The 14,236-nt window shown below is 43.4% G+C and overlaps 1 protein-coding gene across 1 annotated transcript in view; it reads left to right on the top strand.

The window, feature by feature from the left end:
* The window catches only part of LOC147733564 (aminopeptidase N-like), a 262,708-nt gene that overhangs the window by 4,804 nt on the left and 243,668 nt on the right, over window positions 1–14,236 (top strand). The window contains exons 2-6 of the mRNA XM_086958150.1: window positions 441–583; window positions 5,274–5,410; window positions 5,492–5,618; window positions 10,107–10,261; window positions 11,297–11,410. Of these exons, the coding sequence (XP_086814276.1) occupies window positions 441–583; window positions 5,274–5,410; window positions 5,492–5,618; window positions 10,107–10,261; window positions 11,297–11,410 (676 nt within the window). The remainder of the gene's footprint in view (window positions 1–440; window positions 584–5,273; window positions 5,411–5,491; window positions 5,619–10,106; window positions 10,262–11,296; window positions 11,411–14,236) is intronic.

The following is a 14,236-nucleotide window of genomic DNA, read 5'->3' as shown; positions in this document are numbered from 1 at the left end:
CAACTGTGAACTTTTAACGCAACTGTGGAGTATTTTATTGCAACCTTAAGAACTCTTTCGCAACCATATTTTTGAACTGTATATGTTGGATTTTTCTCATTTAGGTCTTGTGTAGTTTAGATCAACTACCTTTATTTTTCTAAACTGTTGTGGAGTCCGTTTGTGGTGTTTTCACTGTGTTACTGTGAGTGTTGGTACAAATACTTTACACATTGCCTTCTGATTAGCCTTGACTGCTCGTGCCAAGCTACCTAGAGGGTGAGCAGTGGTTATCTCAGAGGGTTTCCTCCTTACCCTGACTAGAAGCAAGGGTCCCTATTTGGACAGTGGTACCTACCTCTGCCAACTAGAGACCCCCAGTTCTAATACCCTCTGAAGAATCCGAGACTGCAACAGCTAATGCTATGCACAATTCAAAACACATCTTTGTTTCTTTTCAGGATCATTGCTACCACACAGATGGCTGCTCCTGATGCCAGGAAGGCCTTCCCCTGCTTTGATGAACCAGCATTGAAAGCCACATTCAATCTGACACTGATCCATAATCCAAAATATGAAGCATTATCAAACATGCCGAAAATAAGTGAGTTAGCCTATTAAATGTGTTTCAAGTAGATGCCGGGTGAGCATAACTCAATACTAGCACCAGCAAAATGTATTGTTTAATGTAAAGGAGTTCCAAGAATTAAACATATGTTTCAATGACATGAAGCTATATGATCACATCAAAAAACTTAATGTTGTGTTGTTTGCTGGCTATTCTGTGGAAGTCTCCTCTGTGTTGTTCTTTCATTTTAAACGTATGCTTGTATTCCAAAAATTATGGAGATTTTGAAGAATATGACACTCTTTTTCCTTGCTTCTTTTTAGACCTTATTTTGAGTAAAGGGTGGAAGATTCAAGCATAAAAAGCCCAGAATATTTCCATCCTGTATTTCTTTGTTGGAGTCCAGTATGGTAGTGTGCAAGACACCTCCCCAGCTACCATCAGTCTCAACTATTACAGCAAACAAATGATGAATGGAATGCTGACAATTAAAACATTCAAAATATATGGGTTAAATCCATTGTTCTTTTGCTCACCATGCCACCTCAGTTTAGACCCAACCATATGCATATCAGTTTTGACCCTTTGCCTTATGGGACAGTCCAGCTTGAACTCCCTGGACTAGAAACAAGCATCCTGGGACCGGTTTCAGGGTATGTCACCCTTATTCAGCCAGGCTAGCTTAAATCCAGTGGCACAGTGAGAAAGGGACCCACGTCTGGGCATACCCATCCCACTTAGGGCGAAGTGTTACAGCAAACAAATGATGGATGGAATGCTGACAATGCAAACATTCTTCCCCAGCCTTTGCTATGTCTCAAGATCTGTGCTCCAGTGGATTTTGAGTAATTTAGGTTCCAAAAAATATATATCTATAAGCGCGCCCCGGTACGCGCACCGGGGCGCGCTCCAGCGCGCTACGCGAGTTCACGAGCAGAAAGCTGATTGGCTCTCGGGTGTCTGTCAACATTCCAAACAGTCCGGAGCGGCCGCCATCTTGTGTCTCGGTAGGATCGAGACACAAGAGGTGGCAAAAACAAAGGGGGAAATGACCAAAAGGGGGCAGGGTAGACCCCCCCTGACCCGCTAGGTTTGATGTGGGGGCCATAAAAGGGCCCCGCGGGGCTTTAACTTATTATTTTTTTCCGATTTGAGCGGGGGAGCGCCCAGTACGCGCACCGGGGAGAGTACCTAGGAGCGTACCATGGGGAAAAAAGAATGACAGATTTTTAAAAAAATGTAGAGGTAGTTCTAAAAAGAACTGGTTTTTTTCTTCTTTTTGTTGTTTTATCTTTTTTTATTGTTTTTGGAACATTTTTTACTTTTTTTGGCTTTTATGAACAATTTTATATTTTTTTTGTAATTTTTATGGGGACAAACAAAAAACAGGGAATTGTAAACGGCTCAACTGGAGCAAAAAAGAACCGGAAAAAATTAAGGTTTCTTACTACAGTTGTGGTTGTCTCCAGCACGGTTGATGAGTTTAATACTTTGCTCTCCATAAGTAATTGTTTTTCCACAAAATATACATACTATTTTGAATTCTCCAAACTTGGGTTGGATGTTTGGGACCATCTCCCTTGTCTCTGGACCCGATGGAGTGGGTTGTTTACTTTGGGAGGTGCTGGGAGAAGACTGGGGAGGGTTTCTGGTCAGTTTTCTGACCTCTGCTGCAGCATAGTTGTTAGGGTGCCGGCGTTGCATGTGGCGAATCATGGTGTTGTTGCCAAAAGAGTACTTTTTGTTAGGGTTCCCCCTGGAAAGTACAGTGCCACAGATTAGACAAGTAACCTTTGGCGCATTTACTTTCTTGAAGTCCTTTGGGATTTAAAAAAACTCCCAGATAATGTGCTCCTTTGGCTTATAGGGGGTAGTATCTTCAGGAAGAAACCTCCTCCCTTCCTCCTCCTCCTCCTCCTCTTCTTCATCTCCACCACTGTGGTGTTGTGGTGGTGGTGGTGGAGGTGGTTGAGATGCTCCTGCTGCTGCTGCTACTGTAGCCATTTTTCAGTACAAATAGGTACAAATAGGTACAAATAGGTCTGCAAACAGGTCTTCCTCACTCAAAGTACAAAGTGAGAATGAGGAAAATAGGTGGGGGCTTTCATCATTTGGAAAAGAAAACTGTCCTGAACCAATGAAAAGTGTTATTTTCAGGTCACATGACTCGGGCTTTCATCATTTGGAAACCAAAACTGTTCTGAACCAATGAAAAGTGTTATTTTCAGGTCACATGACCCGACACGCTTATGCTATGCGCTCCGGGCCGCGCCCCGGGGCGCTTACGTATCGCGATCGTGTGCGCATGGGTGCTTCCGGGTGCGCTTACGCCGTGCATATCACGTGGACGCTGCTACGCGATACGTCACGATGATGTTTACGTTCGCAGCAATAGCGCTAATGGGACGCTCCTCGGTACGCGCACCGAGGTGCGCCGCAAGACTGCGCTTACCGGCGCGCTCACCGGTACGCACACCTGTAAATGTAAATTGATACTTGTATAGCGCACTACTCACCCGCAAGGGTCTCAAGGCGCTTGTACGAATACCGCTGTGGAACCCATCCTGGCTTTCCCTGTGAGGCGTCCACTCCTGGGCACCCCCAAGGTGGAGGCCAGGCATCCTTAGCGTTGTGGGGGCCGTTGTGGAGATTAAGCAAGCTATTGCCCAGAGTTGCAGAGTGGGACTCCATGATTGGAATAGGCACCGAGGCGAGAATTATCAGGTACGTGGAATTTTTTTTAGCCCAAGACCCGCCAAGGTGGGGAATTGAACCCTGGTCCCGGACCAGACCTCTGCATCAGGGTCTGCCGCTCTAACCTTTGAGCCACACTTCTCCACACCTGGAGCGCTCCAGGGCAAAAAAAAAACCATGAAAAATATACATAAAAAAATAGTATTACATAAATATACAATATAGGATTCATTATAAAAAATATTATATTTCATAGCTATAGAAATTTGCTATTAAAAAACCGTTGAAATTCACTGAAAAAACATAGGTTTGAGGCCCTATATATACTTAGGAATTGTCATTTTAAAAACCTATGAAATTCACTGAAAAAAACATAGGTTTCACACCAGTTATAGTTAGGAATTAGCATTTAAAAAACCTATTAAATTGATGCCACTGACCATGTCATGAGTGATGTAATATGTGACGTCATCAGCAGTGCATTGCAGGCGCACAAGTTATAGTGAGTCCAACTAACTATAACGTGGGAATTTCAATGGTTTTTTGTCAGTAAAATTTCCAGCTATCTATAACTGGTGTCAAACCTATGGTTTTTCAGTGAATTTAATAGGTTTTTTAAATGCTAATTCCTAACTATAACTGGTGTGAAACCTATGGTTTTTTCAGTGAATATATATATATATACACACACATAGTCAAGGTAAGTAGATCTGAAGTTAAAAGTAGTAAATCTACCTTACCATACCTTTATATATTTACCTTGTTGATATAGTGCTAGGTGATATTCTGTCACCAGTATTGTTAGTTGCTATTTTAACAAAAACGACATATATGTGTGTGTGTATCTATATATATATGTGTGTAATATATGTGTGTGAGTGCATGTGTATATATGTGTACGTATGTATATTTACATCCACTATGGACACTCACAAGCGCAAGAATTCTGAAGAAAGTGTCAGAGTGTGTTGGGCAGTATTTAGATGAGGTTGTTTCTTGCATACAGTAATGGTTTTGAGCCTAGTAAGCTGTTCCTGAGCATAGAAGGCTTTACCTACCATGGCACATATTACATATAGGACACACTGTCCTTTTGTGTGCCATGGTTCATCTTTAATCAGGTACAGCTTGTGCAAACAATGACACTGCGCTGTGTTGAAATCAATGTGCATTGGTCAGTACACCCTGAAACTCGCAGTGCCCTGGGGGCAATGTATTCAGTGAAATCCAGAGCAGCAGCTTCTAAGCTGCTCTGTGTTTCCCTGTGCAAGCAGCAACCTCCCTGCACTGGAAAGAGGGATTAGAGACCCCCCTGCAGGAGGGTGTACTGAGTGACTGCACCCCCTTACAGGGGATGTTTGGGGATCCATGGGACTGCCTCTCCCCCAGAGTGCTGCCATCACCTATTTATGGCTCTTTTACATTTGCCCCCCCCCCCCCCCCCCTAAGGGCACGTTTGCCTCTGCACTGCATCCATAATATGGCTGGGGAGGAGATCAAAGTGATTTCCTTATTTGCATGGGCTAGAACGCCATGCAAAGTAGGGAATGCACTGTGAAGATAGTGCTGGCACCACATATTTGCCAGGGCTATCAGTATTACAGACGTGGCCACATCTGTGGTCCCTTCTGTACTACCAAAGTGCCCGTGGACTGCACACCACACCAAACCCCCCCTCCCCAGGTCACTATGTTTAACATGACCCCAGATGATATCTGTGTCCTTTCAGGTGAGGGCTTTGGCGATGCAACAAAAGGACTGTAGCTTATTAAAATAGCTTTTAGTATATTTTAAGATTACTTTAACACCCAAGATCTTGTTATTAACCTCAGTGATTATTATTGGTGAGAGGCCATCACTGAAAACCAAGTTATGCAATGTCCTGTGTGTCTTCAAGATTTCACCAAAAGATATAATGTCAATCCCCTACCACTCTTATTTTGTTAGGTGTCCGCACTATTACATTGACCCTAACTGCATGTACATTGGACACAATGGCACTTCCTCTTATGGAAATATGTTTCTATTCTAGGCACAGTCCCAAAAGTCATAGATTCTGTGACTTGGCACGTCACCACATTTGAAAAAACTCCAAAGATGTCCACCTATCTCTTGGCGTTCATAGTGTCTGACTTTGATAAGATTGAAAAGATGAACAATGAAGTGCAGGTAAAGCGTGCGAGCATGGCAGAGCATACAGACAGGCCTTTGATTCGGTATTTAGGCTAAAACGGGCTCCCTACTTTTCAGATTCGCATCTGGGCTAGGAAGAAGGCAATTCAGGAAGAGCAAGGAGCATACGCCTTGAATGTAACTGGACCAATTCTGAATTTCTTGCAAAGTTATTACAAGGTGCCCTACCCACTTCCAAAGTCAGGTAAGCAGCGATTTATGCAAGTTCTGTTTAAAGTTGTTTTTATGAAAAGGAGTTCAAAAGAGTCTTGACTGTAACAATCACATGCTGTTCTTGTCATAAATGGCTCTAAATTGAGAAATAAGTTCCATAAAATGTTTATGTTGTAAAATAATATCACAAAAATGATCAAACTAGCGGTATAGGTGCATGTTTAGTTACAGGTTTTTATTTATTGGTAGTTCTGAAGGAGTTTTATTATAAATATATTTTTGATAATATACAAATTGTCAGTGTTTAAGTGCTGAACTGTATCATTTTTAAAATGTCAACACTTTTTAGCTGTATCCTCCCATATTAACTTTGCCCGTTTCATCAGGAAAAGGAGCCAGATGCGCATGGGTAAGTAGGAGAAATGAATGGAGATGCTACATTAATATATTTATGGGTAGAGTTGTATAAAACTATAGTACGGCACGCAAAATATTTGAAACTAGCAGGGTTCCCCGATCCCCGGCTGCCCCGACATTGTCCAGCATTTCGGGCCCCGCCCGCCTCGTCCCCCGCCTGCCCCGACCCCCGCCTGCCCCGACATTGTCCCCCGGAGCCTTAAAAAGGCGACATATGAGAATCACAGCAGTGCACTATAATGTAAAACCGTCTCACTGTATTGCAGCTATTACTCCAGCCTTCGCCTGGAAATTACCATTTCCATGTGTTTAGAGTGGGGATAAACCGAACCAGATTTCCTGGCTTTCCTTCGGGCTGCTTGCTTTCCCCGTCCCCGCCCACCCCGTCTCCCGCCTGCCCCGACCCCCGCCTGCACCGACATTGTCCCCCAAAGCCTTAAAAAGGCGACATATGATAGTCACAATAGTGCGCTTCGGGCGGTTTGCTTTCCTCGTCCACATGAAAAGTACCACGAAAAGAGGGCACATTTAAACACGGCTCCGAGGTTGACGGATCACTTTCGCCTGTGGGGTCTCTTTGAGCGGGGTTTACCCTTGACGGAGCTCGGCGTGCCGAGATTCCAGCATGGTAACATAATGCCCGCGTGTCAAACTAATGACCCTTAAAGCTGAAACGCTGGCGCTCTGCAGTTGAACTTCCTGAGCTGTGTTTAAGGTAAAACTAATGAGCGTGATCGTGGTAGTTTGGAGCCTTACATCACCCCGTCTCCCGCCTGCCCCGACCCCTGCTGCCTTACCTCTGCTGCCGCTCCTCAGTCCACCGCTCCTCGCCGCTCGTCACCGCTCCTCCCCCGTGCCATGTCCACCGCTCCTCCCCGTGCTCCTGACGTCAGCACGCAGGTCGCGGCTGACGCTACTTCGAGGGGACTACATTTTTATAATGTAAATTTTTGAAACATAACATATTTTTTAACTTTATATGGCCTATGTCCATCTGCACACCCTGAGGATTCCAACGATGTATCGGGTGTGTGGATTGGCACTGTGGTTCCCGAGTTTACGCGCCTCAAAGCCTCAAAGTTCTTCCTTTATAATAGTAGTATAGATATAGATACACCCTCTATTTAAACTAGTATGCAAACAAATAACTTAAATTCAGGCTGCATTTTTGCTATTAGCTATTGTGACCCCCGCTAGTTCCAGAGGCGGATTGGGAACCCAAAGCCGCCCTGTCAATTTTGTTGGACTGGTCCCCAACCCCGGGCAGGAAGCAAGAGTGAACTGTTTAAAAAAACAGCCCTAAGCTCTGCTGCTTCTACTACTGGGGGCCGACATTTCAGCATCGCTGCAAAACCAGACCCCAGTAACAAAATCGGGCACCACTGCTCCAAAACCATCCCCCACCCTTCCAGCCTTGTGGTCAAATGTCTGATGCCCACTACGGCCAGTCCGGCCCTGCCCCAACCCTGCAGGAAAATGAAGCAATGAGGAAATACAAGAATAGTCGAAAAACCATCCCATCCTCGTCGCCAATATTGTAAAGAAGGAGGACACACAGATGAGCTCCGAAGTTAAGTTTAATGCATAAGTCGAACAAAACAACACACCGGGTGGAAGGAGGGGTGCGTACAGGTCCCGGGCTCAATACATACTGACAACTGTCAACTGTAAAAGGAAACTGTCAGCTGGCATTCAAGAATGCCAGCTGATGTCATAAGGGGTGAGCGTGAGGGTAGGGACGCGCGAGGCAGGGACGGGGGCTCAGAGGGGACAAAATGCAGCAGAAGTAAATACCCAACTCAACAAAACTCCACTATAGATGTACGGCTCTAGTTTCTTGTGGTTCTTTGTACATCTTACTTCGCTTGTGAGAATCACACAAACAACCCTAAACTGCCTAAAACGGGGTCCGTTAGCATAAGAGGGATTAGCACCAATATGTGAAATGTTATTCACAAACTAGGACGACTGCCACTTGTTGCCCCTGTTTCAGAATGTAGATTGATTAATTAGCCATAGTTGCCTCCCTCCCTGCCCCTCACATAGGTTGCAACTGTCTCCAGTATTATTTTTTGGAGTCTAAAAGCTTAGGGAAGATTGCAGACATTCAGTTGTCTGTTGAGTTTTATTTCTAGGAAAAATGCACTAACTCAGCAGACAGTATGCACACAACCTTTTATAAAAGGTATGTTAAATAACCGCTTAAATTTGTCCAATGAGGGTTCCCTATGACAACACACAGAGCTGCTCTGCCTACTCCTACAAGGGTTGTAATATAGTGAGCAAAGGTCCAACCTAGGGGGCCCTATTAAATACAGAGCGCACTTTCCCTGTTTGCGTCACGTGTATTCAAGTGAAATATGGAGCAGCTGCTTTAAAGTTGCTACGTGTTTCACTGAGCAGGCGGTACCCTGCCTGAAATTTTAAGAGGGCAGAGAGATTCCCTTGAAGATGGGTGCAGTGAATTACTGCACTGCGTGCAAGGTGATATCTGGGGGCTCCATAGGACCCTTTACTCACTCCAGAGGGCTGTAATCAGGGGTGCACTTACAGTGCCCCTACTTTTTGTGTGTCAGTGCACCTCCTGACAGCTTCTTTGCCTTTGCGCTTGTGTCCATATGCAATGCGGGTACAGATGTAAAGAGATTCCCTCTTTTGCATAGGGCCATGCCCCCATGTAAATGAGAAAATGCCCTTTTGAGATAGCGCTGAAGCTAAAAGTGTGGCAACGCTATCTATATTAAAGAAGGGGCCGCATATGCATCTGCAGCCCCTTCTGTAATCCCAAAGGGCCCTAGGGGCGCACAAAGGGGGCACATATGCCCATTGCGCCCACAGGGTACTTTCTATGATATGACCCTTGGAGTCTCCAATCATTGTTGTGCACCTTGTCAACAGAAGTGCTATTACTTCTATTGTCATTAGGTTTGGCATTAGCCAAGATTGTATGATTTTACTAAAATTCTATGAATAATTCACTTATAGGGTCTTTGGGCCACTCCTCTCCAACCATTGATCTGCTTTTGTGCCACTAACATTTTTCTTCTGCCCTTTACAGCACAGGACAATGGTTAAGTCCACTTCAAACACTGGCTAACTTTAATCTGAGTAACAGCATTCTAGTCTTTCATAAGGCACACGTCCACACACAAAGTGCCAGAGACTACTAACTATGGCCATGTGTGTTTTCTGTGCCCAAGATGTTTTCTTTATTTTAGCTACTGGTTTTGTTTTAGATTGACAAGGGCCGTTGCTTCCCCAACAATGAAGTGTTACAAAAAAAAATTGCAAATAAAAAAAAGCGAAAAGGTGACTAGCCAACAGCAGGCCCATTGGCTTTGCCAGGGGCATGCTGCAATGGTGTGGTTTGGCTTGCTTCGGATAAGCAGTGGGATTTCTGTGTCTAGTTGCTTGCACCAGAACTGTGTTTTATTGGGGCTTGAAGCTCCAGCATGATTGTCACAGTCCTAGATGTGCTCTTTTGAGACATATATGTTTGGATGGGACTCATAAATGAACTGTTAGGACTAAAACAAGCTAGCTGGACCAACTGAAAAACTGCCATATGTGTTTGTTTATTTATTTATTTAATGAAAACTTCCTTGTGTTCTCTTTCGTCATTTCCAAAAACCGTTACATTTTGGAAATAATTTTGAAATTACTTTGATGCTTTTCATATTTGTCTTTGAGGTTGTATTGTAACTCAAAGGTTGGATGTCATGTACCACCCCAGTGTGCCCAAGAAAGATATGAAAGAATGAGTCTTAATTATTTGATACAGTAAATACAGTTCCAGCGTCTTTGAGAAATGCTGGCTTTACCTCTGCCCACAGTAACGTTCAAGAATTTACTTGTACTACCAGAACACACATTTTGATGTTGATTTAAAAAAAGGACCTTTTAAGAAGAAACAATTAAAGGTTCCAGGACCTTTGTTCTGAATGATTGCGGGAGATATCTATCAATTGCCTGAGATATCAATTGCCTGATTGGTGTGTGCATAAAAAAACTATCACGGTATTCGTTGTCTTCAAGACCTAGTCGTTTAACAAGTGAAAGGACACATCCATTCCTCTGCTTATATGGATGTCTCTTTTTATAGAACAGGTAGCACTTCCGGACTTCAGTGCAGGAGCAATGGAGAACTGGGGCCTGATCACCTATAGGGAGACAGCACTCTTGTACAACCCACTGGAATCATCAATTTCAAACAAGGAGCGAGTGGTTACAGTGATTGCCCATGAGCTCGCCCACCAGGTACTGTGTGTACAGCTCTTCTTTTTCTGTTTGTGCATTTCAAACAATAACACAAAGTCCCAGAATACTTTTGATGTAATGCATGTATGACAGTTGAGCTAGGTATTAAGTGAGTTCACAAGGATATATACATTAGGCAAGGATAAGGAAGAGGGATATGATACCTCGACCTATATTGGGAAAGCCAATGTTCTCCTTTGTGTCCGGACGCAAAGATCATAAATAAGCATCACCCATGAGAGAGGAATCCGCATGGCTATTTTTCAAAATGGAATAACACTATTGGAATCAACATATTAGCAATCAGAATATAAACTGAGAAGAGATCATCTGTAGGCCAACATAATATCCAAATGTGTAGCAATCATATCAGATCATTGGTGGTACTGTTCTGAAACATCTAATAACATCTGGAAATTGGCATGTACTTACAGTAAAACACATGCCAGTTTTTAATTTTCATGACTTCCTTGGGTTCATATTGAAAAGCCTGTCAAGGAAAGGTAATTCTAGTACTATATTGTGGTTACAGAGTATATGGTACAAGTAACTAATCAAAGTGGACCTATATGCAACCAGGAGAGGTTAAGCTAACGTCACTGAGACTTTTCCTAAGTTTAGTGTGTTAATATACCAGGTGGAGTTCTTGGACTACCAACATGTAAGCTTTTCCTTGAGCTTGTGAAGGTCTTGTTTGGGTATGAGTAAAGAGGTAAATGAGTTCCAGGTCTTTTGGCCTTTGGGAAGCCAATCAATATAGCATTCGTGTATTGTATGATATAGGTATAACCAATTAAAAAATAACAATTTATTTGAAGTTCTGTAGATGAAAACCAGTTATACCTTAGTGTTCTGTGTAGATCCAGTGCAATTCAACAAGTTAAAGAAAGGCTTGTGTAGAGGCATATTATTTTGCCCTGAGAAGATCTCTGATGAAAGCATTGCATTATGTTATCACCCTTCTATTGTTCATAGATTATTTCAATGGTCTTTACTTTTTTCTAACCCTTCTTTGGTTGTGTTGCTTCTCTTCAGTGGTTTGGAAACCTTGTGACTCTTAAATGGTGGAATGATATTTGGCTAAATGAGGGCTTTGCTTCCTACGTTGAATACTTGGGAGCTGACTACGCTGAGCCATCATGGAATATTGTAAGTACTCAGAAGAACATTACTGATTGTCTTGTAATGACATGGGTCAAAGAGTCTAAAGAAGGGTGATACATATATCTAATGCTGTATTTAGTACCTGTTGTGCACAAAATACAAAAAGATTTAAGCAAAGACATAAATGTCCTCAAAGAAGGTACTATGTGTAAATTCTAAACAACTTTTCCAATATAGTCAATAGCTCTTGGATATGCAACAAGGTGTAAATTCATTTGTTTGACATAATCACAATAAACAAAACCTCTGAACGACTTTGCAAACCACTTTCCGATAGAGGTTCTGCAAGTAAATAGCTGTACAGTAATATGTATATTGCCATCACCTCGAAGCATTAGAGATAGTAAGGAGTATTATAACTAATGATGATTATGATGATAACTCATTGGCATACTAGCAGCAATAAATCACTGTATCTGTTTAATGTCTATTTCAGTGCAATGTAGGAAAGACAGAGATCATGCATTTTTGTGAGGCCCAACTCATATGGACCCCCAATTGGTGGCCCACAGACTTGGGCACTCCTCCTGTTCTGAAATCCTGTTTTAAAAACCTAGGTGTTCGCCCAGAACAGGCTCTTACCATAAAGAAGCACGCTGCTCAGACAGCTGGCTCCTGTTTTCATGTGCTGGGCCTGTTGCGCCGCATTCTTCCCTTGCTCCCGGACTCCACCCGGAAAACACTGACCCAGGCACTTATTTTAAGTTGCCTGGATTATTGTAATGTTTTGTTGGTCTCTGCAAATGTGGCCGCCTTAGATACACTACAGGTGGTTCAAAACACAGCGGCTCGCCTGATCCTTAATGCCCCCTTAAGAACCGCTTCCCGGCCCTTGTTTTACCAGCTTCACTGGCTCCCCATACGGGAGCGAGTGCAGTTCAAAGTCTGCTGTACAATATCCAAGGCCCTGTCTAAGTCCGGTCCTGCCTACCTTGTTGACAAATTCATTCCGTATGCCCCTCGGAGGCCTCTCCGCTCAGGATCCAAATCCTTACTAGAGGTACCCAGGATCAAAAGAGCCAGACAGGGCGGGAAGGCCCTTTCTTATCTGGGTCCTTACCACTGGAATAAGCTCCCCTTGCAATTAAGACAGTGTACTGATTATCTTCATTTTAGGAAACAGCTCAAGATCTTTCTTTTTTGCTTTTGATTCTTAGCAGACAGCTTTTTCATCTGATGCCCGTCTAGGAGCGCAGAGATACCCCTTCGGGGGTCCATTCTGGCGCGTTATAAATAAATAAATAAATAAATGAATGAATAAATGAATAAATGAATAAATAAATAAATATGTTATGTTATGTTATGTTATGCGTTTTTATTAGGCGCACAGATGCTCCAGCGAAGGAGCGTCCTGGCGCCCGACAAGGCAGCAGCACAACACAACGAAACAATAAAACAGAGAATTTAAAACTAGGGAAATAAGAAGGTTTTCACCGCCCGGCGAAAGGAAAGCAGATCCCTGAGGGCGCGGATGGCCGGGGGCAGGGAGTTCCAAAGCACCGCCGCGCGGACTTGAAAGGAGCGTCCGCCGGCCCTGCTCCGCTTAAAACGAGGAACAACAGCCAGTTCTAAATCAGCAGATCTTAAAGCTCGGGCTGGGATGTAATGAACCAGGAGTTTAGAAAGAATCGTAGCCGGAGACCCCTTGAGTATTTTATAGGCAACACAAAGGACCTTAAACTGAATCCGCTGAGCCACCGGGAGCCAATGCAGCGAGCGCAGGGTGCTAGAAGTGGGACATGATCTAGGTAGCCCTACCACCGCTCTTGCTGCAGCATTCTGAATCCGCTGTAGGCGACCAATTTCTGCCTGATTCAGGCCTACTAATAGGGAGCTCGCGTAATCCATCCTAGAGATGACAGTGGCTTGGATCACAAGTTGCCTAGTAGAGGCATCAAAAAACTTAAGCACGGGACGAAGCGTTTGGTATGACAGACAAATGCAGGGGAAGGATCCAGCCAGACCCCGAGATTTTTAAGCTCAGAAACTGGGATGGGTGTAAGGCCCAAATCCCCTGGCCACCATCTCTCTCCCCAAAGTTCCGGCTGTTTGCCAAAAATCATGACCTCGGTCTTACTAGCGTTCAGCTGGAGACAGTTGGACGTCATCCAGCCGGCGACCGCCCGCAGTCCTTGTTGGAATCTGGAAAAAATAAATACATAAATATTGTGCTTTAGTAAGAGTACATTCATATTCAAAGACAACACCTTTGATGTTAAGTTCTTGTGAAACATTTAAAAACCTTTTCAAAAGTCATGAAGTGCATTTGTCAAGGTGCATTTTCTGTGTTTCACAGAAGTCTGAACAGTTATACTCATTTCCATGCCATGTTACAGAGGCAAGACAATTGGAAATCAGTTAAACAATTGTGAACATTTTTGTTGAAACAAATTGTTCCTGATGGCCTTTCCCTAAACAGCACACTTTCAGCTATGTATTTATTGAGTTTTATATAACAAGAACATGATCCTTACAGGTATCAGAGCACTGTAAATCAGGAAGGAAAACAAATAATAGTATACAGGTGACTCTTTCCGGAATCAGAGCATTGTATATCAGGAAAGGTAAAGCAAGTATAAGGCAAAGAGTATACTAGTGCTGTAGAGCAACAAAGAGAGTATAGGGACTTAAATTGACGTTCATTGAGTCTGGGTTCAGAGTAGTCATTTAGATAATATGTGGAGAGTCATCACAAAGAAAAATTGATGTTTTGTAAAGGGACCATTAGACTTGTGGGAGTGTGGAATATGGAAGGAGAAGGTCTGTGAAAGGTTGCATCTTCAGTGTTTAAGGAATCTGTTCATTTGTAGT

The sequence above is a fragment of the Lissotriton vulgaris genome, chromosome 2_1 (assembly GCF_964263255.1).
Source record: "Lissotriton vulgaris chromosome 2_1, aLisVul1.2, whole genome shotgun sequence".
NCBI lineage: Eukaryota > Metazoa > Chordata > Amphibia > Caudata > Salamandridae > Lissotriton > Lissotriton vulgaris.
This window is presented reverse-complemented; position numbering and strand designations above follow the sequence as displayed.